The sequence below is a fragment of the Herpailurus yagouaroundi genome, unplaced genomic scaffold (assembly GCF_014898765.1).
Source record: "Herpailurus yagouaroundi ecotype Mexico unplaced genomic scaffold, PumYag 195, whole genome shotgun sequence".
In the NCBI taxonomy this organism is placed as follows: domain Eukaryota; kingdom Metazoa; phylum Chordata; class Mammalia; order Carnivora; family Felidae; genus Herpailurus; species Herpailurus yagouaroundi.
Window position 1 is genome coordinate 3247498 of NW_024412426.1, and position 27405 is coordinate 3274902.

Genomic DNA, 27405 nt, shown 5'->3' on the forward strand with positions numbered 1-27405 from the left:
TTCCAGCCTTTAGAATAATGTGTGGGCACAGCAGCCGCCATCTTGGAGGGATAGTTGTGCTGGTAATAAGGTGACACAGGGACCCGGCAGAAGAAATACAATGGATTTGGGAAGCAAAATACAGGCACTGGCTTGATCACCAGGAGCAGAGAAGTCCTTTAATGCGATCCAACTATGCAAGCAGAGCAAAATGTGGAGTGAGGTTGACTGGGTACAGAACTGCCAGCCAGAGCCTTTTCCACACTCCCTTACTAAGGAGGGTGGCTGGAACAGCCAGGCTGTGTTCTGAGCCTTCCATTTGCATTTGTAGAGGGCCCTTGAGGCCAGAGGATGGAGGCAAGTGGGTGGAGTGAAGCTAAACAGTCATGAAAGTCCCTCTTCTGCCTTCATGACATTAAGATTCTGAGGAAGAGGCTGGGCAGATACCTACGCTACAACCTAGCAAATTTACCCTGCTTCCCTGGGTTAAAGACAAATAATTTAACATAAAGTGAAGGCCTAAGTGCTCAGTAGTTGCAGAATAAAAGAAGTGATTCACCAGTTGGGTGGGGTTATTCCAGGAAGCCCTCCTGAGGAGTGAGGAGAAGTGGGCCAGAGAGATGGGAGGGGATATTGGACCCCGGGCAAAGGCATTTGAAAGGGATAAAGGAAGGAGTGAATAGTTGCCTTTAATGGATGGGAAGTAGATTATTTTGGAGCCCCCATATTGAAGTGTTTTATTTGAAAAGCCAATAATTTGGATTGTTACTTCAACTGCTCAGTGACACTTCTGACAGACCTTTCTGAGAAATGTCCAATGCCATAGATATTAGCCATGGACAGACAGACACTACCTTCTTTCATTCTTTTCTTGGTATTAATTCCATATGTGTGACTTCACTTGATTCACTTCATTGATGCTGGATCATTGGAGCAAATGTGACTTCTCTAGCATCCATTTCTTCCACCTTACAATCATAGTGCTTGATTCTCTCAATGTCAGCTCTGCTTAGGCTGTGTTAAACAGCTGTAAGGCCTTTTACACCTGACTTCCCTGTTCCTAACTTTCTTCACATCATTTCTTCTGCCTAGAGTGCCTCCTGTATTAATCTACTAATTCATGCCCCCTGCCTTTGAAGGAAAACCCAAATTCATCTCTTGTTAAGAAGACTTCCTCAAGACCATACCCAGCTTCGATGATTTTCTCTGAGGGCTCACAGGATTCAGCGTATAGTTATACAGATATGATTCATTACAATGAAAGGATCCAAAGCAAAATTGGCAAAGGGAAAAGGCACATGGGGCAAAGTCCAGAAGAAGCCAGGCACAAGCTCCAAGAGTCCTCTCCACCACTGATGTCACATAGGGTCACGTTATTCCTCCAGCATTGAATAGTGACAACATGTGAAATGTTGTCTACCAGAGAAGCTCATTAGAGACTTGGTGCCCAGGGTTTCTATTGAGGACTGGTCATGTAGGCACCCTCTGCCTAACGTATACCAACATTCCAGACTTCCAGAAGAAAAACAGGTGCTTAGGAATAACCACATTGTTTGCAAAACAGTTTGGGGACAGTGAGCCACCCTAATTAGTTAGGAGAATTGGCCCCAAATCCACCTTCTAAGATGTTAACCAAGGGCCATCCTTGGAAACAGAACTTCCCAAGGATGGCAGTCTCAGGCCTGCTATGTTACCTCTTTTCTGCACAGCTTGCCTGCATAATTCCACCCGATAGTGCCTAGCTATGCTTATGCTGTAGAAAAAATCACTCTAGATAGGAGCCAGGAGACCTAGGATCCAGCCCAGCATGGCCACCTACTGCTGGGTGACCCTTTGAAGCTTTCACTCCATTTTCTTCTTTCCTGTGGAAGAGGGGAATTGTAATTCTTCTTTGTAGACCTCAAGGGTGAGGCCTACACCCTTGATAGTGGGTTATTCTATCTATCCCTCTTGGTTGAGCACCTACTGTGTGTCAGGCACTGAGTGAACACTGTGGGAATACAGAGGGAAGTGTGGTGTAGTGGCTTCGAGAGGAGACCAGTCTGATATTAAACCCAGCACTTACCAGCTGTGTTACCTTGAACACGTTATATAATCCTGATCGGTAGAATGTGAATAGGAAAATAAAACTGGTGCCCACACCTCAATGGGTTGCTGTGCACAGTGGAACAACCCATGTAAAGCTTCTAGCCACAGTATCTGTCACGTTGGGCCCCCAAAATGGCAGCTATTAATTCACTCAGATAGTTGAGCGCTTGCTGTGTGCCAGCAACTTGAAAAATACGTGGCCCCAGGCCTGCTTTCTGTTTGCTGGTTCAGGTTAATAGTGAACAGATAATGACATACAAAAATGAATTGCAGTCATAGTAAATGCTATGAAGGAGAAGTACAGCATGGTAAATAGCATGCAATTTGGAAGAGGGGACCTAGCGTGGCTGAGGAGGCATGTGAAGGCCTGGCTGAATATGTGATGCTTAAGCTGGGCCTCAGTGAGTTTCGCTCAGAAAGAGGTTAGGGGAAGGGGAGGACAGGATGTTTCCAGTGGAGACAGCAGCTTGAGCAAAGGGAGACCGGCCTTAGGGGTGAACGCTGTAAAGAGGGCAGTTTTGCCACTTGTATGAAGAATGGCAAACAGGAGCACCTGGGTGGCTCAGTTGGTTAAGCATCTGACTCTTGATTTCAGCTCAGGTCATGAGTTCATATTTTGTGACTTCGAGCCCCGGGTTGGGCTCTGTGCTGACTGTTAGGAGCCTGCTGGGGATTTGCTGTCTCCCTCTCTCTCTGCCCCTCCCCTGCTCTCTCTCTCTCTCTCTCTCTCTCAAAATAAATAAATAAAAACTTAAAAAAAAAAAAAAGAATGGCAAAAAGACCAGGGAGAATGGAGAATAAAAGGTAGGGGAGGAGGGGGGCTTCCAGATGACCCTAGAGTTTGGACGGGACCATTGCAGCATGCATTAGGGCTTTGGAACGTTAAGAGGAATGGGAGGCTGTGAAAAGATCGTGTGAGTGACACAGCTTGGTGTTTTCAGAAGCTCAGTCAGGCAGTGTGTGGAAAATGCTCTGGAGGAGTGAGTGGGTGAGGGAGACCAGTTGTAGGAGGCTGTGCTGTGGCCCAAGTGAGAGGGATGGTGGCTTGAATCAGGGTGTTGGTCGTGGGGGTGGAGAGAAGGAGGCGGAGTGTACCTGTCAGGTACACTCAGGGGGCCTCTGTGACTGATGGGATGTGGGGGAGGAGAGAGAAGGCATCGCCCGGATGATGCCAGTTATCTGGCAACAGCAGGAAGATAAAAGAGTTGGGTCTTTACCAAGAGGTAGCTCTGGGGAGAGCAACTTAGGAGAGGGGAAATCGGTTCAGTTTGAGATGCTTTGGCTTTGGAGTTCCTGCAAGGCAATCGGAAGAAGGCACTCAGCATGCAGACTTCATGTGGGTCTAGATGCAGAGGAGGTCTGGGCTGGAGAGAGAGAGAGAGAGTTGGGAGTTGTTAGTTCATACATTGTCTCTGTTCTTGGACAGTGTGGTTTCAGGGAAGCTAAAGGGAGAGTGTGTGTATTTGGGGAAGGGCATGGAGGGGGCAACAATGTCTGATGTTGCTTAGAAGCCAGGTAAGATGAAGACTGAAAACGGACCATTGGCGTTAGTGAGCCAGCAGTCACCGATTTGGGTGGCTTGGTGAGGGTGTGAGCCAGGCCCGAGCCGGCTGAGGACTGGACTGAAGAGAGGCCAGTGGAGACAGTCCCTCCACTGTGTTGAGGGTGAGGGTGAGTGAAGAAGTTTGGCTGTGAGAGGAAGGAGAGCTCGAACTTTCGAGAAATGTGAGAGTGAGGATTTTTAGTGTTGCTTGATCTCTAGAGAGATCGTGGTTGTGTGAGAGTGATGGAAGGAGCCAGCTGAAAGAGAGAGGTTGGCGATGAGGAAGGGGGGGTGGGTGACAGTGGATATGAAGCTCCCTGAGGAGGCAGGGGTCCAGGACAGGTGGAGAAGTTGGCTTCATTCAGAGGTCACCTCTAACACGCTCTGAGAGGGAGAGGGCAGAGCAGGGGCCCCGGTGCAGGGAGACACATAGGTCTGGTGGCAGGAAGTGGAGGTCTTTCTGGTCTGAAGACTTCTATTTTTTGTGTGCAATAGGAAGTGAAGTTTCTGGGTGAGGCCTGGGGGGGGGGGAGGGGGGGTGTGGTCACGGTTTGCAGAGAAGAGAAAGGTTTGAAATAGATAGTGAAAACAAGAGAGTGAGCTGAAAAGGAAAACCTGGCCTCCAACTCTGTTACCTGTTCACATGGTGAAGCCTCCAGAAAAGGACCCTGGCAAATGTGATTTCACCTGTCTAGCACCTTGTGAGGCACCTGGGTGAGGGCCCTATACATATTTCTTGAGTTGAATTGTTGGCCTTGTCTACCTTTAAAAATCCTCCTCAACATTTTCCCCTCCTTCCCAGGTACCTGGCTTCCCCTATGACATCTCACCAGGGACTGGTTCATGTTAGTAGGACTAAGGACCATGGCTCAGACTTGGCTCTTCCAGCCCTGAATGGCTAGACCCTCCCCTCCTGACACTGACTACCTCTCCCCAAGTCAGCCATCTTTTTTTTTTAATCTTTTAAAAGTTTATGTATTTGTTTTGAGAGAGACAGGCAGCGTGAGTAGGAGAGGGGGAGAGAGAGAATCCTAAGCAAGCTCCACACTGCCAGTGCAGAGCCTGATGTGGGGCTCAAACCCACGAACTGCGAGATCATGACCTGAGCCGAAACCGAGAGTCAGATGCTTAACTGACTGAGCCACCCAGGCTCCCCTCAAGTTTCCTCTGTCTAGCTGTAACTGGTGGAATTTTAGGACTAATAAACAGTTAAGATGGGAAGTTTTAGGTACCGGGAAGCAGCATAGGTAGGAGAGAAGCTTTCCTGCTTTTTGCAGAATACGGTAAGGCAGTCATTCAGTCTTTCTGTGAGTGTTTATGGTATGCCTGTCATGGGCGCCCTTCTAAGTATTAGCACCTCAGTAAACAAAGGAGACACCTCTGCCTCCTGGAGAGCTTGCGCTCTGCCTGGGGAAGACGGGCAGTAAAGAAGTAAACCTCAACATGCCTGATGGTGGGGAGTGCTCTGGAAAAGAATGCATCAGGTGATGGGGCGTGTGGTCAGGGATGGTTGTGTTTGCAGTTGGGGAGATTAGTGGAGACCTCACTTGAGAGTGAGCGTTTGCGCAGATACCTGAAGTGCAGGAACAAGCCATTCTGGTGTCAGGGGGACAGACAGCAAGTTAAGGCGCTTGCACTAGTCAAGAAAAAGTGAGGCCATGAGACTAGAGTGTGTGAACAGGTGGAGAGTGCTAGAAAATGAGGACAGGCCAGATTGCATTGGACTCAACGGACACTGGCTTTAACCCTGAGTGACATGGGGGCCATTGGAGCCCAGAGGAGTGGCATGTCTAACTTCTGTTTTTAAAAGGATAGCTCTGGCTGCTGGGGTATGACTGGGCTGTACAGGGAAGGACAGGGGCAGGAGGCCAGCTAAGAGATTAATGCTGTTCCCCATAGGGAGATGACACTGGCTTAGACCAGGGCGGTTGTGCTGAAAGTAGGGAACAGGGTTTGATATGTTTGGAAGAAGAGCCGAGAGGATTTGTGTTGTGGGGTGCAGAGTAAGAAGAGTCAAGGGTGAGTGACTCCCGAGTTTTGGTCCAAGCAATAGGGTGATTGTGACAGCATTTTACTGAGGTGGAGGAAGGCCATGGGAGGAGCAGGTTGGGTGGGGCGCCAGGTAAACAAACACAGAGGTATGGACTAGGCACTTGGAATGAGGAGAGGTCCAGATTGCAGGTAGACGTCGGGGCACTGTCAGGGATGGCATCTAAGGGAGGAGCCAAGATGAGCTCACCAGAGAGAAGAGGTCCAGCACCAGCCTGGGCCCTCTGAGAGATGGGGACATGAGGAGTAGCTAGTGCAGAGGAGGAGGAGGAGTCTAGAAGCTGGCCCAATGGTCTAGTTCTGTGCATCTCACACGGTACTGGCTGTAGAATCTGGCTACTACTGAGAGATCCTGATTCTGAAATATGTTAACTAGGGTAGGCTAAAAGATTGTAACAAATAGGCTTCTGAAACAGAGATCTGTTTCTCTGGGGTAAAGTATCCAAGTCAGCATCTTTGTCATGCTCCCGGGCACACTCTTAGAGCACATTGTTGGTGTACTTTGTATACAGGCATGGCCCCACCTAGACTGAAAACCTCTTGGGGACAGGAACTGTCTGGTAACTGGGGGTCGACCCCCACTCCACCCTCTCCCGCAGTAGAATGAGGCACAGGCCTATGCACACAGCAGACACTGAAAAAGTGCTGACTAGGAGTGAAGGATGGACATGCATGGATATTTAGTGCTTATTTACGTGGCACGCACTGTGTGCTAGTAATTTACGTGGATCAACACCTTCAATCTTAACTCCAAGCCATAGAGGCAGCTACTATTCTCCCATTTTCTAGATGAGGAAAAGAGGACACAGGTAAGTGAATGGCAGAAGGAATTGAACCCAGCGGTCTGGGTCCAGAGCTGGTCTCTAGGCTGTCCTGCCTCTCCTCGAGACCTCCATCTTGGTGTTGGTTGGGATGTGGTCCATTTCCCTCTAGCTATGACACAGAGCAAAGAGCACTGGACTTGGTGTCAGGAAGCCTAGGTTCACATTCCTGCACCACTATGTGCCCGCCGTGTGATTTGGGGCAATTCGATTGACAGCTTGGGGCCTCAGGAACTTCATCAGAAATGTGATGATATTGCCACAGGGTTAGTGTGAGGACCGGGTATGATGTTGTATGTAAAAATAGAAATTGCTGGGGCGCCTGGCTGGCTCAGTTGGTTGAGCTTCCGACTTCGGCTCAGGTCACGATCTTGCAGTCCGTGAGTTCAAGCCCTGCGTCGGGCTCCGTGCTGACAGCTTGGAGCCTGGAGCCTGCTTCGGCTTCTGTGTCTCCCTCTCTCTCTGCCCCTCCCTGCCACTTTCTCTCAAAAATAAACATTACAAAAGTAAAAAATTTAAAAAAAAGTAGAAACTGCTAAGTACCAGAGTGTGTGTAACTGGTGTTATTTTTATCATCTTGAAAAATCAAACTGTGGAACTCCTAAGATTGCCCAACAAAAGTTGCCAGAGGGGTATAGACCACAGGAAACCCCACAGGCCTTGCTTCAACCAAAATAGTTCCTCTGTACAATTTTTATTTATTTATTTTTTATTTTATTTTATTTATTTATTTTTTTATATTTATATATGAAATTTATTGTCAAATTGGTTTCCATACAACACCCAGTGCTCATCCCAAAAGGTGCCCTCCTCAATACCCATCACCCACCCTCTCCTCCCTCCCACCCCCCATCAACCCTCAGTTTGCTCTCAGTTCTCAACAGTCTCTTATGCTTTGGCTCTCTCCCACTCTAACCTCTTTTTTTTTTGTTTTTTTCCTTCCCCTCCCCCATGGGTTCCTGTTAAGTTTCTCAGGATCCACATAAGAGTGAAACCATATGGTATCTGTCTTTCTCTGTATGGCTTATTTCACTTAGCATCACACTCTCCAGTTCCATCCACGTTGCTACAAAAGGCCATATTTCATTCTTTCTCATTGCCACGTAGTATTCCATTGTGTATATAAACCACAATTTCTTTATCCATTCATCAGTTGATGGACATTTAGGCTCTTTCCATAATTTGGCTATTGTTGAGAGTGCTGCTATGAACATTGGGGTACAAGTGCCCCTATGCATCAGTACTCCTGTGTCCCTTGGATAAATTCCTAGCAGTGCTATTGCTGGGTCATAGGGTAGGTCTATTTTTAATTTTCTGAGGAACCTCCACACTGCTTTCCAGAGCGGCTGCACCAATTTGCATTCCCACCAACAGTGCAAGAGGGTTCCCGTTTCTCCACATCCTCTCCAGCATCTAGAGTCTCCTGATTTGTTCATTTTGGCCACTCTGACTGGCGTGAGGTGATATCTGAGTGTGGTTTTGATTTGTATTTCCCTGATAAGGAGCGACGCTGAACATCTTTTCATGTGCCTGTTGGCCATCCGGATGTCTTCTTTAGAGAAGTGTCTATTCATGTTTTCTGCCCATTTCTTCACTGGGTTATTTGCTTTTCGGGTGTGGAGTTTGGTGAGCTCTTTATAGATTTTGGATACTAGCCCTTTGTCCGATATGTCATTTGCAAATATCTTTTCCCATTCCGTTTATTTTTTATTTTAGAGAGAGAGAGTGCAAGTGGGGGAGTGGGGCAGAGGAGAGAGGGAGAGAATCTTAAGCAGAGCCCATCATGGGGCTGTCTTCGACTCTGGGATATCACGACCTGAGCTGAAATTGAGAGTTTAACGCTTAACCAACTGAGCCACCTAGGTGCCCCTGTATACTTTTTTATTTACTGATATTTCTGCATAAGATTTGGTTTGATGAGTTTCACTGTTTTTAAAAGGTTGTGACACTCTTGTCTAACTCATCTCTTAAACCCTGTCACAGTTGACTGGCTTAGTTTTGTGGGGGAAAGCCATTCTTTCAAATTCTTTCTCTTTCTCTTGGGTCTCCTCCCTGGGCTCCTTTCCTTCTCTCCCTCTTCTGCGGTCCTGATCTCAAGAACCTGATGTCCAGTGTTATACTAGAGACTACAGCGTTCTGTGACCAGGACTCTAGGGTGCCCACCCATGTGTGGGTGGGGCAACTGGGGTATACCTGGGGTAGCAGACCTCAGGAAGCTTTTCCCCTCAAGCTTGGGCGAGAGGGCCATCTCTGGTCCCATCTGCTTCCTCCCTGGGCCTGGGCCAGAGCTGGCCTCACTGCTGATCAGGAGAGATTGTTCTGTCTGCCTCTCACAGAACATCAGCTCATGTCCCGGCCACAGCCTCACCCAACTCTCAGACAGTGGGCAGTGCATCACACGTCTGTGGTCAGCTTTGGAGATGTGAACCTAGCACAGAGGCAGTTGTGCGCAAGCATGTGTGGGGGATGAGGCATGGCTAGAATGATGTTGGCCTTTGGTAGCTAAAAATCACTAAAAGGTCAAGCCAAGGTGGCTTGGCACGTCTGTTCTGTAGCCTGTCTAGGATGGTCTCAGGTCCCTCCCTTTTCCTCTGAGCACCCTTGGGCTAAGAAGGGTGAGGCCAGGTAAAGGTTTCTAAATTCCCAGCCTGATCTAAACTATTGTCTGTTGGCCATGTATCCAGACTGCCATGCGGCTCTGCTTGTCTGGCCCCTGGAATCACCGTCTCCCTGTCTATGAGAAAATAGGATGGTTGGGAAGGGAGAGGGCAAGAGAGCTGTGAGGCTGAGCTGACACCCCAGCATGTGATGAAGTGGGGATCCCCACCCACATGTGGAAGTAAGTCCGGTTGGGATGAGGAGGCCTTTCCCATGAGGAGAGGTGGGAGTTTGGCAAGAATGAGGGACAGAGGCTGATCCAGTCTCAGGGGACTCCCATGTGGAGCCCTGCAGAAGTGTGGTCGGTGGGGGGGGTCAGGGCCAAGGGATCAGGGGGTTTCAAGGAGGAAGTACCAAATGCCACATAAAGGGCAGGACGGCCATGATTTAGGACAGACTAATCAGCAGCTCTGATTGTGTGATTACAGTTTAGGTCATGGAACGAACATAATATGCTTTTCCAAACTACCTACCTACTCCCCCAGTCCCCGCTCAACACTCAGATGATTCGGGGACCCCGGGTTGTTCAAGGGCAGGGTACAGATGAACTGGGAGAGCAGGCAAGGCTTCAGGGACGTGCCCATGGGACCCTAGGAGGGACACAGGTCTGCAGGCACTGCTGCAGCCAGGAATGGAAGGGAGGGGAGGGGGCTAAGTGGCCCATGCAGGTGCTGCTTGGTGGGAGTGGGGGTGGAGGGAATCCAGGCCCACCGTGCTGCATTTCTGCTTCCCCATCAGTGTCTGCGTGCAGTAGGTCCTCAGCGAGGGAAAGATTTACACAAAGTGATTGAATGAATGAACATTTAGTGGGAGATAGTCCAGTGTGAGCATGAGTTCAGAATAACGCACTGGGTGAAGTAAGGAGGAAAACGTGTTTGGAGGAGGAAATAGAGAAGTGAGAAAAATGACAACAGAAAGGCAGCTCTGGGTGGAGAGAGAGCAGTTAGCTTAGTGAAGGGTCCTCGATGAGGGGGAGTAGCACCCTGTTTGGGGGAGGGCGTGGTATCTGAAGAAATCATGGAAATGGGTTCAACTTATGCATGTAAGTGAAGATGAATCAGCAAGGTGCTGTGCGCACCTGCAAGGGAGTAGTTGTGATTCAGGCCTTAATGGGAGTGCTGACTGTAGGTGAGGGGACAGTGGGGTGTGTGGGGGGGATGGGCTCTCCAGACTCAACTCTGTGATCAGAACTGTCATTTATCACCATCACTTCTGTGCCTAGACAAGGGGACCGGAGCGGGGTAGGAATATAGGGATACAGCAAAAGCAAAGTGCATTCACAGAAAAGCAGTGAGTGAGGGAACACACACAAGCATGAAAAAACGTGGGAAGGAAATGGGAATATTTAGGCAGGTTGCATGGGAGAGGGGAAGAGATGTTGGGGAGTGGTTGAGGTCATTGTCTCCTACCTGCAGGGTTGTCTTCAGGAAAGGGATGAGGTTCTTTCCCTCTGGTCCCAAACAACTCCTCATGTCCCTCCTTTTGCCCTCATTCTTCCCCATCTCCTTGAACAGAACCACCTCCCCCCAGGTATTGAGGTCCAAATCCTGGCATCAGCCTCCAGTCCTCCCTGACTCCAAGCTTCATATGCAGTCATTTATTTGCTCCATTTCCCCGCCACCACCATAGTTCAGTTCTGTGTCATCTCTCCCTGATGGCTACAGTGTCCCCACATAGAGATCAGCCTCCTGACTGCTTTACCCCTGTCCCCAGCCTCAAAGTCTATTGTCCGTGCAGCATCTGGAATGGTCTTTTTAGGCTCCAAAGCAGACGCTGCCCTCGGCTCCTTGAAGTACTCATGCTGCTTCCCATTGCTGTGTTCTTAGAACATACCCGACTCCTTCCCGTGGGCGACCAGGCCCATGTGATCTGGCTCCGCCCTATCTCCTGCTGCTCTTCCTCTTGTCCTGACATTAGGCAACACTGGCCTCTCTGTTTCTTGAACATGGCAAGGCCTTTCCCAGAACCGATCGTTACCCTTGCTGTCCCCGCTGCCTGCAGAGTCCTTCCTGCTACTCCTCACATTTGCTCCTCCCCTTCCTCCCCTCGCTGTTCAGGTATCCCCTCCTCCGTGAGCCCTTCCTGTCCAAGTGGCTGCTCCTGTTTCTCTATCTCAACATCCTGTTTATTTTCTTCAAAGGACTCACCGTAGTTTGTTACTCCCTTGTCTCCTCCATTAGGCTGTAAGCCCCACAGGAGCAGGCTTGAACACTTTCTGTCTTGTTCCTCCCCAGCCCCCAGAGCCTGATACCATGCCCCACATGTCAGGCAGTCAGGTCATCCCCAGGGCAGGGGACCTTGATGGAGGGACTCTGGGAACAAATGCTTAATAATAATAATAGTCATCACAGCATTTCTTGTGTCCACCGTTATAAGCTCTTCATGCAGAGGGGGGTCAGCAAACTTTTTCTGTAAAGAACCAGATAGTAAATATTTTAGGCTTTGGGCCATGTGGTCTGTGGCACAACTGATCAATTCCACTGTGGTAGCAAACAAGCAAACAAACAAACAAAAACCCCAGCCATAAACAATATGTAAACAAATGAGCATTGCTGTGTTCTGATAAAACTTTATTCACAAAAACAAGTGGTGGGCCAGCTGATCCTTAATGTATAGTATTAACTTATTTAATCTTTAAAGATTCTACAAGGTAATTATCATTATCATTATCACTATTTTATAGAGGAAGAAACTGCGAAGTGTAGAGACCAAGTAACTTGCCTGAAGTCATACAGCTATTCAGGGATAGAATCAAGATTTTTGCCTAGGCAGGTCGACTCCAGAGTCCATGGTGCTAGCCAACATACCACACTGCCTCTTGTCAGACTTTGGAGAAGCAGAGAGGAACCCCCAGCTCCTCCTTATCCCCTGAAGGCCTCCACTGCTTCCTGGCCATAGGACCTCTCCAAGTTTCCTCATTCAACAAATTGGGGATGCTAATGATGTACGTACATCTTAGGGCTGCTGTCAAGATTAAAACAAGACTATGCATGTAAATTAGCTGGCTCTGAGCCTAGACATAGGCTCGCTGCGTGTAATCCTGACCCAGATCCAATTCCAGCCCTTAGGTCCCATTCATATCTTTTCATATTGTCCCCTTGCCCTCTGTCTACCTCATTCAGATTTGTCCTAGGTTGTCTTCGTGGCCCTCCTTCTGACAGCCCCTTTCCAATAAGGCCTCACGTTAATCTTAGATGTCCCTTATTTAGCCAACACTGAGTGCTGTGTGCCAGGCATAGGGCTGGCTCTGAGTATCTGGGGATCAATGAAGACAGCTCTCCCTAGGAGCTCGCCCAGGAGCTGAACCCCGACAGCAGGGAGGGCTTTGAAAGAGTGGGAGCTGAGGCTAGGAGCAGAGAGATAGAGTCAAAGCTTCCTAAAGAAGAAGCTTTCACGTGGGAAGAGCAGTAGTGTTTTCTCTATTTTTTTTTCTCTTGTTCTAAGTTTCTGAGAGCAAATCTGAAAGGTCTGCTTCAGCATCATTTGGAGCCAGGTGGACTCTGGAGGGTTCTGAGGCTTCCCTGTGAGTGAGACTGCTGTTCAGGGAGCAGCTGCCACGGGGTACCTTCAGATGGGTGCCCCAGGAAGGGCGCGGGGATGCCCTTCAGCCCTTGAACCCCCTTTTCTTCACCAGCGGTGCTTTGCTGCACTCCCAGGAAAACAAGGAACCAGGAGTTTCCTGACAACTTGGAGAGAAGTCATACTTCTCTTCACAGGAATTAAAATCTTACCCACATCATTCATCCTGTATCCAAGAAAACCCTCTTCTGGGAAAGCATAAGGAAAAGAAAAGGAAAAGAAAATACACGCTGCTTCTGCTTCTGCTTCTGCAGTGCCAACGCCAGCCGTCACGTGGATCAGTGGTGGGTTTGGTGAGCTGTTGTCACAAATTATCTGGCTGTGTGGTGTCACCTGGCCTCTGCATGGTCTCCCTCCCACATTATGCCTGATGGAAAATGGCCTCATTACTTCTGTATTTCTCCAAGGCCCTTCCTCTTTGCCTAGCCTGCATGGTGAAAGGTCAATGAAAATAAAACCAGTTTCTCCCAGAGGTCACAGTGCAGTTGTACTGTTGTTGTGTTAAGCTATGGAAACAGTGGAGAGGGAGAGATCAGGGGTTGGAGCTGAGGCTGAGCAGTTTTCTTGAGGGGTTTCATCTTCCAAGGAAAGATCTTTCTGAGCCATTGAAGATGCAGGCTTTGGTAAGCACTTGAAATCCATCTCACTTCTCCCTCGTGCAATGAGGATAATGTACTAGATAAAATGCCTTTATTCTTCTTCCTCTTTGGTCTCCTCCTCCTCCTCCTCCTCCTCCTCCTCCTCCTCGTCCTCCTCCTCTTCTTTTTCACTTTCCTGGTAGTAGCTGTTCTTCTTGGAAGAGCAGAATCTCAGAATTCAAAGGCCAGGTAACAGAGAGGGAGCTGCCTATCCTTCTAACTGGTGGACACCTGGCTGTCTGAGCCAGGGCACAGATTCCAGAGTCTCCTCGGGTTGCTGCGTCTTGGGATTTGACATTTTAACTTTTCCTCCTTACTAACCACATCTCTTCTCCTTTAATTTTAGCCCAGGACACTTTGTTGGCTCTCAGGTGGGTTTGGGGAATAACATCCTGGCACCTGCCCCCTCTTGCTGAATGTGAGCATCCATCAGGGAGCTGGCTCCTTATGCTGGTGAAGCCTGAACAGAGCTGAGAAATGGGCAGTTTGCCTTCCAGCAGCCCATCCTATGACTGGTAGGTCTCATTGGCCAGTGCAGTGTTACCCCTCCATTGCCCATGGCTCAAGGACCATCCTGAGGCTCCTGCCCAGCCTCTGTGCCCCCACCTTGTTACCTGGCCCTGTAAGTCCCACCTGTGAGAGAAGGCAGCCTCTCTTGACTCTGCAGATCTCAGGACCCCCCCTTACAAAGGAGCCTTGGGGAAGGCTGTAGGCCTCTCCCACAGTCCTCAAACCCTTCCCCATCACTGCTAGACACTTACCAACCCCCCTGGGCCCCAGAAGTCATTAGCAGGAAGGATCTCAGACCTAGTAAGGTGTGGAGGGTCACATGAGGCTGAACAGGGTTTACTTTGGGGGAAGGAGCACCCGTTCAATCCCAAGGAGGGAGGAAACAAGGTCTGCGCTGTAGCCACAGGTATAAGCGGGAAGGGCAGTCTTCAATACTGGCTCCAAGGAATTTTCCTGACATAGATCTAAGCTATTATGTCAAATGCCATCACTAAAATGACAACTGAATTATTTGTGAAGTAAAAAAAAAAAAAAAAAAAATTAATGCCCTGGGCAATTTAAAACCACTTATTGATACCACAAAGGAAATGTGGCCATTCTTAGGAATCACATCATTTATTCTGGAAGAGATGTTAGTTGTCCTGTCTTCTGACTCACCTCTACTCTCTTAAGACTGTCCCTAAGGGACCTCAACCTGGATATACCCCCTACCCACATCCTTGCTTCTTTGCTTCTCTCCTTCATCCTCTCCCATTGGTGTCATCAGATGAACCTGGGAGTCATCCTCCACTGTCCTCTCCTTCGGCCCTTCCACGGAACCCGTTTCTAACCCATTTCTCTGCATTTTATCTCAGAAATGCCTCACAAACATGGCTTCTCTTTGCCCCTGCCTTGGATCAGGCCATTGTCACCCTTCTTCATCTGTTAGATCAGCCTCTTCCCCTGAACTCCCTGTTTGGGCCTGTCCTGTATGTTCAGCATCCCTAAAAAGATCTAAACCTTGGGGTAAAATTTGGAATTCCTGACTGGCATTCATAAAGGGCTCTTCATGCCATGCTCCTCCTCTCTCTCCCTCTCTCTCCACACTTACATCTCACAGCGACCTTTTTAGGGGTTTCTGACAGGAATTTAGTTACACAGGAATCAACTTATACAGGTAAGCTGGGAAGCTGAACAGGAGACTCGGGGTAAGGGAACTTGGAGATGAGTCATGCGGGAGGCTGCCCACCCCCTCTAGAGCTTAGGAGCTGGAGACCACCCTCAGCCATGGAGGAGACCCAGTCACTGTTGAGATGCTGCCCAACTCCAAGAGATGGGAGAGAAATACTCTGGCCTCTCCCTCCACATTTCAATGTCTTGACAGTGTCTCTTATTATCCAAATCTAGCCAGAAGCCAGGGAGCATTGGGGGCCAACCCTCACCCCACGTGGTGATGCAGACCAGGGCAGGGGAGCAGAGAGTGGACCTGAGAACCGATAGGCAAATAACTGGCATGTTCCCTTAATTCCACTTCACCTACAGTTAATTATTAACCATTCCAGAACTTTTATGATAGCCTCTGAAAAATTCTTTTATCTCCTTCATGTAGAAAATGTTTCCCCTCGGGGGCGCCTGGGTGGCGCAGTCGGTTAAGCGTCCGACTTCAGCCAGGTCATGATCTCGCGGTCCGGGAGTTCGAGCCCCGCGTCAGGCTCTGGACTGATGGCTCAGAGCCTGGAGCCTGTTTCCGATTCTGTGTCTCCCTCTCTCTCTGCCCCTCCCCCATTCATGCTCTGTCTCTCTCTGTCCCAAAAAATAAATAAACATTGAAAAAAAAAATTAAAAAAAAAAAAAAAAAAGAAAATGTTTCCCCTCTTCTTCAAGACCAGGTGAGATGTTTTCTTCTCTGTGAAATCAGCACAGACACCTCAGAAAGCATTAGCTACCCCTCACCAGGGCTCAAACAGTTCTTTTGTGTTACTTGCTACAAGGGTGTTATAATGCATCATTCTTGTGTCTGTTTGCCTCTGCTTGACTTGGAGACCCTCCAACGGCAGATGTAGTATCACCGATCTCTGCACTCTTGGGACCCAAACCAGGACATGTGCATGCTGAGTCCATGCAGGGATGTATAAATGAGGTTGCTTTGCGGGGTGTCTTGCTCAAGGTTGCGTAGCTGGTGAGTGGCAGAGCAGGGATGGAGCCCAGGTCTCTGGGCCTGTGCCATTTTCACTCTGGAATTTCATCCGTAGTAACTAGTAACTCCCAAGAATCAGATCTTGAAAACTCTGGAGGCATAGCTCCTGGCCTTATATCTTACAAAGTCTGAAATGATTTATAAAAACATTCTTTCATTCATCTAAACAAGATGTCTGGGGTCCTGTGGAAGTAGTGTGGACAGAGAGACAGACCTACTTTTCTTTTTTAAAGAAAAGTAGACAAGGACCTACTTTTCTTTTTTAAACCTGAGACTGAATTCTGCTAGATGTGTGTCCTTTCTGTTGTAACTAAAACCTAAACTCCTGTTGCTTCAGAATGTTAGACTGCTCATTATGTGTTCCCCAAAAATGAATCAGAAGAAATTTGTAAGTAAAGAACTTAAATCCTGACATCTACAGCTTTGCCTTTGGAATATCTAGAAAATTCTTGAGAAAAAGATGGCAATAATTTATGAAGCTAAAAAATGAGGTTTATAAGGCATATTGTATGTGATTTTCTGTTGTCTTTTTAGGTTTGAGTCAATAAGTTTTCAGCAGGAGGCCCACACTGTGAGTTCCATCAATGTCAGGAAAAAGGCAATGTTGTTGTTGTTTTTTTTTTTTAATATTTAAATTTTAGTTAGTTAACATATAGTGCAATATTGGTTTCAGGAGTAGAATTCAACAATTCATCACTTACATACAACACCCAGTGCTCATCATAACAAGCCCTCTTTAATACCTATCACTCATCCCCTCACCCACCTCCCTCCATCAGCCCTCGGTTTGTTCTCTGTTGTTAAGAGTCTCTTGTGGTTTGTTTCCCTGTCCTCTTCCCACCACCTTTCCATATGTTCATCTGTTTTGTTTCTCAAATTCCACATATGAGTGAAATCATATGGTATTTGTCTTCCTCTGACTTATTTTGCTTAGCATAATACATTCTAGCTCTATCCGTGTCATTGCAAAAATTTCATTCTTTTTGATGGTTGAGTAATATTCCATTGTATGTATACACACACACATACACATACACACACACACACACACACACACACACACACACACACACCTTCTTTATCCATTCATCAGTTGGTGAACATTTGGGCTCTTTCCACAGTTTGGCTATTGTGGTGCATGTACCCCTTTGAATCTGTGTTTTTGTATCCTTTGGGTAAATGCCTAATAGTGCCATTGCTGGATCACAGTGTAGTTCTATTTATAGTCTTTTGAGGAATCTCCAGTCTATTCTCCAGAGAGAGAACACCCCACCAACAGTTCAAGAGGGTTCCCCTTTTTGCACATCTTCACCAACACCTGTTCTCATGTTGTTAATTTTAACCATTCTGACATGTGTGAGGTGGTATCTCATTGTGGTTGTGATTTGTATTTCCCTGACGATGACTGATGTTGAGCATCTTTTCATGTGTCTGTTAACCATCTGGATGTCTTCTTTGAAAAAGTGTCTATTCATGTCTTCTTCCTATTTCTTCACTGGGTTATTTGGTTTTTGGGTGTTGACTTTGCTAAGTTCTTTATAGATTCTGGATACTAACCCTTTATCAGATATGTCATTTGCAAATATCTTCTCCCAAGGAAAAAGGCACTGTTTACTCCAATAGGGAGGTATACAAGCCCTGAGAGTGATTTTGATGACTTTTCTTTTCTTATTTGGGAGAACTGAACTCTTTTTACTATTCCTGTTACATAAGCTATTATACCCAAAGGGGAAAGATTTTAATAAAATGTAACTCTTATTTATTTCCACTAAATAGCTGCCTGGGAATGACAGAGTACTCACTGGAAATGTTCAATTAATTAGAGAAATATATTTGTTAGACAAAGAACCAGCAGCCCTCATAGTTCTATTATTGGGACTGTCTTGTGTCAGTGAACAAACACCTTGAATTGATTCCATTTTGGGGACTGGTCATGCGCCCGAAAAAGCTTCAGAGGCAGGAGACAGACCCTGCCCTGGGAGATACCACAGTTCAGTTTATATACAAGAATACTGTCCAAAAACATCTAGTGCCTATGGTGTAGCAAAACATAAGTGCTTATTTTTAAAAAAATATCTAATGAGATAAAAACTCAATTTCATAAGAACAAATACCAGGCAAGATAACAGATTAGAGAGTGCACAGGGTCAGTAGATGACCTCTGCGTGCTGACTACAGCTGAGCAAGACACAAAGGTGGGGAGAGGGAGCGTGGGGCATCGGGTCCTCAGGACTCTGCTGGTCAATCAGCAGGGGAAGGAGATGGTCTGTGAGGTCACTGTGCTGGGCCGCCCAGCACAAAGACTGACAAGACATGGGCCCACCCAGCAGCCTGATACAGCAAGGGCCCCGGGGGTGCTGGGGCAATTCTTAGCAGGAAAGCAGCTAATGGGCTCTTACTTAGTTCAGGTATGTTCGGGCACAGAAATTGGCAAATTGTACAAACTGGCCTCCCTGAGACCCTTTCCGGGGATCTGCATGAGCAAAACTATTTTCATAATACTACTAAGATATCATTTGCCATCTTTACTCTGCTTTCCTGAGCATACAGTGGTGTTTTGCAAAAGCTTCATGATGTGTGATTCTGTAATACACTGCGCGTGGGAGAATTGGATATGAGAGCCCAGCTATCTTCTGTTAAGCCCAGAGATGCGTGGAAATGTAAAACAATGCCACTCTTCTCACTTTTTTTTTTTGTTTTGAAAAATGGCTACTTTTCATAAAAATGTTTTATGTTAACATATAATTGGCTCATTATCTTAAAGTGAATTAATAAAGAAGTAGACATTTTTAATACTTATTTTTAAATTTATTTATTTTATGTTATGTTATGTTATGTTATGTTATTTTTTATTTTTTTATTTTAGAGAGAGAGAGAGAACCTTAAGCAAGCTCCATGCTTAGCACAAAGCCCGATGCAGGGTTTGATCCCAGGACCCTGGAATCATGACTTGAGCCAAAATGAAGAGTCAGATGCCAACCGGGCCCCCCAAGAAATATGTTTTTTTTAGTTTTCAGTTTTAATCTCAAAGTGGTAAATATCAATAGAGAGAACCCACATAAACAAAAATTCGGGGGTCCTCAATTTTTTAAGAGGCTTTATTTTTTAGAGTGGTTTTAGATTCACAGCAAAATTGAGCAGAAGGTACAGAGATTTCCTACAGATCCCCCAGCCCCACACATGCACAGCCTCCCCATTGTGCATGTATCCCCCACCAGAGAGGTGCATTTGTCACAGCTGATGAACCTACATTGTTTAGGGGAGGAAAAACAATTTTCCCTCTACTCTTCTGAGTTCTTAGCTGAGACCCCTGTGGTAAAAGACAGATTAGCAGGAGAAAAAACAAACAAGTTTATTAACATATATAACTCATGTATGCATGGGAGATACCCAGGGAAAAATGGATAGCTCTTTGAGGTGGCTTGGAATTCAGGATTCATTGTAAGAGGGAAAAGGGAGGGGGAAGAAGGCTTTTAAGTGGGGAGTGAGTGATTTTTAGGAAAAGATGAATGATCCCTTAGAAGAGTTGTGATAGTTTGTGACCAGGTTTGTCTGGGTATCACCTTCTAGTTTCCTTTCCTGTGATGAGTTACTCTTTCCTGGTTGATGAAACTTCTGGAGAGATGGTTTATAATAATTGAGTTTCTCTTGGAGGATTTGTCCTTAGTCAGATAAGGTGTTGTTTTAGGACAATAGTAGAATATGTATCTACCATTATGGTATCATACTGAGTGTTTTCACTGCCCTAAAAATCCTGTGCTCCACTTATTCATCTCTCCCTGCCTCCATTCTCCCCCTGGCAAACACTGATCTTTTTACTGCCTCCATAATTTTGCCTTTTCCAGAGTGTTGTATAGTTGGAACCTTACAGTATGTAGGCTCTTCAGATTGGCTTCTTTCACTAAATAATATGTATTTGAGATTCCTCCACATCTTTTCATGGCTCAATAGCTCATTAAAAAAAAAAAATTATGTTTATTTATTTTTGAGAGAGGGAGAGTGCGAGTGAGGGGAGGAGCAGAGAGAGAGGGAGACAGAATCTGAGGCAGGCTCCAGGCTCTGAGCTGTCAGCACAGAGCCTGATGTGGGGCTCGAACTCACAAACCACTAGATCATGACCTGAGCCATAGTCAGACGCTCAACCAACTGAGCCACTCAGGTACCGCTGTAGCTCATTTCTTGTTGGTGCTGAAGAATATTCTGTTGTCTGGGTGTATCACCATTTATCCATTTGCCTACTGTAGGATATCTCGATTGCTTTTAAGGTTTGGCAATTAGGAATAAAGTCCCTATAAACATCCGTGTGCAGGGTTTTATGTGGACATAAGTTTTCAGCTCCTGTGGGTGAATACCAAGGAGGGATTCCTGGATGGTAAGAGATGTTTATTTAGTAAGAATCTGCCAAGCTGTCTTCCCAAGTGTTGCATCCCCACCAGCAGCGAGTGAGAGTTCCTGTTACTCCACATCCTCACCACTATTTGGGATCGACAGTGTTGGGGTTTGAGGCTATTCTAGTAGTTGAGTAGTGGTATCTCATTGCTTTTCTTTTTTAATGTTTATTTATTTATTTTGAGGGAGAGGGAGAAAGAGAGGCGAGTGGGGAAGGGGCAGAGAGGGAGGGAGATAGAGAATCCCAAGCAGGCTCCATGCTGTCAGTGCAGAGCCTGATGCAAGGGTTCATCCGACAAACCACAGCATCATGACCCGAGCCGAAATCAAGAGTCACATGCTTAATTAACCATGTTAGTGGACTGAGCCGTCCAGGCACCCCTCTCATTGTTGTTTTAATTTGCATTTTCCTGATGACATACGACGTGCAGCGCCTTTTCATGTGCTTCTTTGTCTTCTTCCCGGGTGAGGTGCATTTTAGAAAACAGTCCTTTATCAGATGTGTCTTTTGGAAATATTTTCTCCCAGTCTGTGGCTTGTCTTCTCGTCTTCTTGACAGTGTCTTTCACAGAGTAGGAAATTTTAATGAAATCCAGTTTATGAATTCTTTCTGTTATGGTTTGCATCTTTGGTGTTGTCTCCAAAAAGTCACGGCCATACCCAAGGTCATCTAGGTTTTCTCCCTTGTTGTCTTCTGGGAGTTTAAAAGTTTTGCATTTTACATTTAAGTCTGTGATCCATTTTGAGTCACTTTTTGTGAGGGCGTAAAGTCTGTGCCTGGATTCTTTTTTTGCATGTGGATGTCCAGTTGTTCTGGAACCCCTTGTGAAAAAGCTGTCTTTGCCCCACTGTATTGCCTTTGCTTCTTTGTCAAAGATCAGTCGACTGTATTTATGTGTGTCTATTTTGGGGCTCTCTGTTCTGTTCCACTTATCTGTCTCTTCTTTCACAACTACTACACCATCCTGATTTTATAGCTTTAGAGTGAGTCTTGAAGTAGGGTTGTGTCAATCCTCCAGTTTTGTTCTACTCCTTCAATATTGTGTTGGCTATTCTGGGTCTTTGGGTCCTCAGTTTTTAAGAGTCTAAAGTGGGGGGGGGGTGGGTGGGAAGGGAGGGTCCTGAGACCAAAAAGTTTGAGAACTGCTATTGTAGAGAAAGATGGACACACGGAAGAGTGTATTAAATTTTTTGTTAGGAAAGAGGATAGAATGTGGTGGAAGGGAACTCAGACTGAACTCAGACTACATCTTAACTGCCCTCTTTTGGGAGCTGAGCAAGCCCGTTGCTTTAGGGTACATCTCTGAGAGTCCGAATTTAGATGCTTTGTGACACAGACATGAGCCTGGTCTTAGGAGAGAATCCTAGATGGGCGTGGGACATGAGTTGTTGTCTTCCCTTGGGACCAGAGAACTCAGGGCAGATTAGGGAGGTTGGGAGTTGGTTTTTCCATTTCTCTGAGAGAAAGGTGAATCTTGGGGATTAGGGTTGTGCATGTAAATCAAGTACTATGCCTTTTCACCTTCATAATTAAGGCTTGTGAAATCTCAAGAGTAAGCCCTGTTAAAAGGGGAACAATCACAACTTGTGCTGTTTACCTACCACCTTTGAAGTTCTGCAGGAAACGTAGAGAGGAAAAGGTGGGGCTTTGGTCTCAAACCCCAGGATTAAAATTAAAAAAAAACCCTGTTCTGCTGAGCCGGGCTCCTCCAAAGAGAAAGCTTTATTTGCTGAAAGAGGCCAGTTGCTTACTCTGCTCCATTCATGGCGGCCACACCCCATATCAGCCCGCTCCAGCCGGGGGAGAGGCCCGCAGCTGACTCAAGCCGAGCTGGGTGTTGGACGGCACCCGTCTCCCACCCGCACAGTCAGGCCGCGCAGCCGCTCTCAGGCCCAGTTGACTTCATCAGCTGCAGGGAAATCTTGAGGGATCTCAAGAGCAAGCCAAAGCAAGCAAGCCTGAAGGCCAAGCCTTCCTGTTCCCTAGCCATGGGGAAGGCTGTCACCTCCAGGGACCACCCTCAATTGCCTCCCATCCTTTGGCCAACTGCCAGACACCTTGGAAGCACCACTCCCCGCACTGTGCCAAAAGGGACAGTATTCTTACTCCAGGGGAGGCAAGGCTGTTGTTAACCTGGGGACCACTGGTGGGTTCAGAGGGTCCTTAAAGGTCCCGAGACCAGGTATGTGTGCTCTTTTCTGGGGGGAAGGTCTAGAGTTTTCATCAGATTTCAAAAGTAGAGAAAATCCTTATAAAAAGTTAAAAGGATCACTGTGCTAGAGAGCAACACTAGTTATAACTGTCCTGCTGAAGAGTTTGAAAGAGTCCTTCCAATGATAATAATTCAACAAAGAGTTGAGTTCTCCATGCCTGGCTCAGTGCTAAGGGCTGGAGACACAACAATGAGTAAGATCGGATGTGACCTATGTGTCATTGAAGGGCACAGATATAAATGAAATACACAAATGCATGTCTAGTTCATTTACTTGTTTATTTATTAATTTATTATTTTAAAAAGTTTATTTATTTTGAGAAAGAGAGAGAGAGTGCAAGCAGGGGAGGGGCAGAGAGAGAAGGAGAGAGAGAGAGAGAGAGAGAGAGAGAGAGAGAGAGAGAATCCAAGCAGGCTCCACACCTGTCAGTGCAGAGCCCCATGCGGGGCTTACAGCCACAAGCCATGAGATCATGACCTTAGCCAAAATCAAGAGTCAGACGCTTAACCAATTGAGCCACCCAGGTGACCTGCATGTCTAATTTAAAATCAAATGCGGTTCTGAATTTCAGAACTTGATTCTATGACAGATAGAACAGTGGATGTTTAGTTTTTGTTTTTGAATGTTTATTTCTGAAGAGGTAATATACTCATGTTCAAAAATTCAAAAGAATTATACAGTGAAACACACTCACCCCTGGCCACCCACCTACCATTATTCCCTAGCCTCTCCCTGGAGGCCATGCATGTTTTATAGACTGATGAGTGGGTGTTCTGCTGTTAGACGGAGGGAGGGGAGAGGAGGGCAGAAAGGAGAAAACTTACCTGGGGATATGATGCTTGAAGTTTGAAGCATGAATGTGAAGGGAAGAAGACTGCAAAGGGTTAGGGGAAGCATTTAGATAGAGGCAATAGCTTATGCAAAGGCCCTGTAGCAGGAGACAGCTTGATGTATTAGAAAAATGAAAAGAAAGCCTATATGGCTGGAGTGCAGAAAGCAAGGGGAGGAGAGGCCTGGGATGATGCTGGGTGGGGAGCATGCAGTCTTGTAGCTCTCTTAGCATTGTGGACTTTCCCCTAAGATCCTGGGAAGCCACTGAATGATGAGAGGAGAGAACCTTCAATCATACTTGCATTTTGAAAATGCTATTCTGGCTATAGTATGGAGAATGGATTGGACGAGAGAGCAGTTAATGTGCTTATTTAGTGCAGGTGAGAAATGATGTGGCTACATATATTGCAAGAAATGTATTGGTATGAAAGGTTCCTGCTTCTGAAAAATGTTGACAAAGTATTTGTTTCAATTCTCTCAACTGAGCGGAAGAAAATTCCATAATAAGTTTGCTTAGCACACAGTTATTTGGTCCGAGCATGTGGCCAGACTGACAGGATAATTTAACATCCGGAAAAGGTTGATGGACGAGGGGCTGAAGTCTCATAAAATCTTGCTACAAGTCTTTTGGTCCAGCCTCCCTCCTGACCACCCCCGGAGACATCTCCCCTGTGCAGGAGCCCTCCAGTGGCTGGAGGTCGTCACTGTTGCTACAAAGTCCTAACAGAATGACCATGCGTGTGACAGTGCACTAGTTGGGAAACCAACCACTACAACACCTGATGGCTGTAGTTGTTTTGGTATTTGCACACTTAACTTTCCTTCTCCCGACCGCCCTCCCCCAGAATGGCTTCTTCTGAGGAGCAAGGAGGGGTGCCCTGTGGTTTCATCCGCCAGAACTCCAGCAACTCCATTTCCCTGGACTTTGAGCCCAACACGGAGTACCGGTTTGTGGAACAGCTGGAAGAACGTTACAAATGTGCCTTCTGCCACTCGGTGCTTCACAACCCGCACCAGACGGGGTGCGGGCACCGCTTCTGTCAGAACTGCATCCTGTCCCTGAGGTGAGTGGGCAGGGCCTGCAGCTCTGGCCAGACCAGGCGTGGCTGTTCCTGGGATGGAAGTGTCGAACGTGGCCACTCGGCTGTCATTGTGGTTCTTGGAATTGCTGTGGTTGGCCACAGAACCGCGAACGCGAGGAGGGGCTCTCCCAGGGGCTCTCTCTGAGAGCCTGAGGAATAGCCTTTCTTTTTGGCCTCTCACTTATTGATAGTCACCTTTTTTTCCCTTTAAAAAAAAAAATTCAACTCCTAGTAACTTCTTTTGAATCCATGTTTAATATCTAATATTGTACAGGTTGGAGAGTTCTATCTAGAATATGGACATTTATAAAATCAATTTCAAAATTTGTAATTTTTCTATATTTCAGACAAAAGCACATAAATGGTACTGTAGGGCTTAGAGAGGAAATGTATGTCTCCTGTATATTTGAGAAAATGTGAAGTCTTTTTCAAGAAAATCTAGGAAACATTATAATCCTACCCGTGAGGAAAGAGGGCCTCATTTACTCTTTCATGCAGTGATTTACTGGTAACTAGGGATTTCCAGATTGGATTGCTGTAGTAATTTATCTATGCTGGTAGCTCTAAAAGTAAGCCTTGGGATCCATATTTGTTTTATGTTCTGCTTAAATCAGCAAGAATAATAAGTCTGATGGTGTGAAAAAATAATAAAAAATGAACGATAAGTAAAAAGATAAAAAAATTCAAGCATAATTAATGTACAGTGTTCTGTTAGTTTCAGGTGTATAATGTAATGATTCAACAATCCTCTACATTACTCAGGGCTCATGATAGTCACCTTTTCTTGACATTCAGACCACATGCGAGGCAAACCTTGATGCACAGTCTGTGTTGGGAAGGACCTGCATCTCACAGGGGTCTGTGTAGTTGTTGCTCCGACTTTTCCTTGCCTTAAGGCAGAGGTGGTGTCGCATCCAGAATGGACCTCTCTGCAATGGATGCTGTCCACTTAGGGCAGTGGGAAAACCTGGGTCCTACCATTTTGAGGGAGAAGACCAGGGAAGCTATGGAAGCAGGCTTTGGGGTTTTTTTTAGGGCACTAAGTAAGTTGTTTCCTACCAAGCTTGGAAAGAGGGTTATTACAGCACATTCTCGTTTATTCATGGGTTTGTCTATTCAGCACCTGTGTGTTCCAGGCACCTTGCTAAACTAAGCTTCAGTGTACAGAGAGGAAGAGCTGGAGGTCAGTGTGGAACAGGACCCACTCTCTGCCCTCCAGAACGCTCCAGTCTAGTGAAGAGACAGGTTGTGGCACAGTGTGAGAAGCAAAAGACTGCCGTGGGAGCACCGGCAGGGGACATTTAACTCTGTCTGGGGGATTGACTATTTGACCTGCATCTTGGAGAATGAATGGGAGTTTTTTGGCAGACTGGGAAGGTGCTGAAACTGCAGTGGGAGGTGGCGGAGAGACACAACCCTTCTTGGGGGAGGGAGCAGCAGGAGGAAAGATAGGGCCAGGTCTGTTCAGGGGAGCTGAAAGGGGTCAAGCATGGCTGGAGTGCTGGGGCTGCTCTTGGAAGAGCGTTTGAGGTCAACTCTTAATTCCAGCTCTATTTTTATTTTTCTCTCCAGAGAATTAAATGCAGTCCCACTCTGCCCTGTAGATAAGGAGGTCATCAAATCTCAGGAGGTAAGAAAATCACCGCTTTGGTTTAGCAGCTCTCTGAGTGATGGAAAAACCAGTGTCCTGGGTTGAACTGGATATAGAGGTTGGAGCAGTAGAGCGGGAGAGGGGGGCCTTTCTTAGAGTCCACTTTCCTCTGGTGTGGGGTCAGGCCAAACCCTACTCCTACCACTGTTTCAGAGGCTTGTTTGGGTCTTTATTGATGCCTCTCCCCCTGCCCCCAACCAAATTTCTACTCTGCTCCCTCCTTACCCCCTTCCAACACCAGCTCCAGGTACATTAAGTTGCTTGGAGAAATTAAACATCCTGTTTCTTGGAATTCACTTTCTCCTCTATTTAATTTCTAAAACTTCCTTTTATTATTATGTCTAACAATAGCTTTATTGAAGTATAATTCATATGCCATAAAATTTACCTTTAAAGTATATGTGTTTCTTGGAAAATAATAACATAAAGTAAAGTGTACATGTTTCTTGGGTGTATACTTCGGAGTGGAATTGCTGGGTCGTATGGTAATTTTGTTTAGGGCCATAATGGTAACTTTATGTGTAACATTCTGAGGAGCTTCTTCAGACGATTTTTCAAAGCAACTGCACCATTTTACCTTCCTACCAGCAGACTGTGAGAGTTCTAATGTCTCTGGATCCTTGCCGAAAGTTGTTAATGGCCATCATTTTGATTACAGTCTTTCTAGTGGGTACCTGTTTTGCTTTGCATTTCTCTAATGACTAATGATATTAAGCATTTTTTCATGTTTTTGTCTATTTGTGTATCTTCTGGGAGAAGTGCCTTCTCAATTTCTTTGCCCATTTTTTAGTGGATTATTGGTCTTTTATTGTCGAGTTCTAGGAGTTCTTTATATATTCTGGATACAAGGCTCCTATCGAATGTATGATTTGCAAATATTCTCCCATTCTGTGAGCTGTCTTTTCACCCTTGGTGGTATCCTTTGAAGCATGAAAGCTTTTCATTTTGATGAGGTCTTACTTGTCTTTTGTTTGTTTTGGTCACTTGTTCTTTTAGTTGCATCTAAGAAACCATTACCTAACCCCTGATCATGAAGATATTCTACCTTAAAACTTCCTTTTAAGGTGGCTCAGTCAGTTGAGCATCTAACTTTGGCTCAGGTCATGATCTCACAGTCTGTGAGTTCGAGCCCCACATCGGGCTCTGTGCTGACAGCTCAGAGCCTGGAGCTGCTTCAGATTCTGTCTCCCTCTCTCT

General features: G+C 46.3%; 1 protein-coding gene across 2 annotated transcripts in view; it reads left to right on the forward strand.

Annotated features, from left to right (window-relative positions):
- The window catches only part of TRAF5 (TNF receptor associated factor 5), a 51907-nt gene that overhangs the window by 5138 nt on the left and 19364 nt on the right, over positions 1 to 27405 (forward strand). For both annotated transcript variants that reach the window (XM_040446379.1, XM_040446380.1), the window contains exons 2-3: positions 24321 to 24539; positions 26130 to 26187. In XM_040446379.1, the coding sequence (XP_040302313.1) occupies positions 24322 to 24539; positions 26130 to 26187 (276 nt within the window). In that variant the 5' untranslated portion in view covers position 24321. The remainder of the gene's footprint in view (positions 1 to 24320; positions 24540 to 26129; positions 26188 to 27405) is intronic.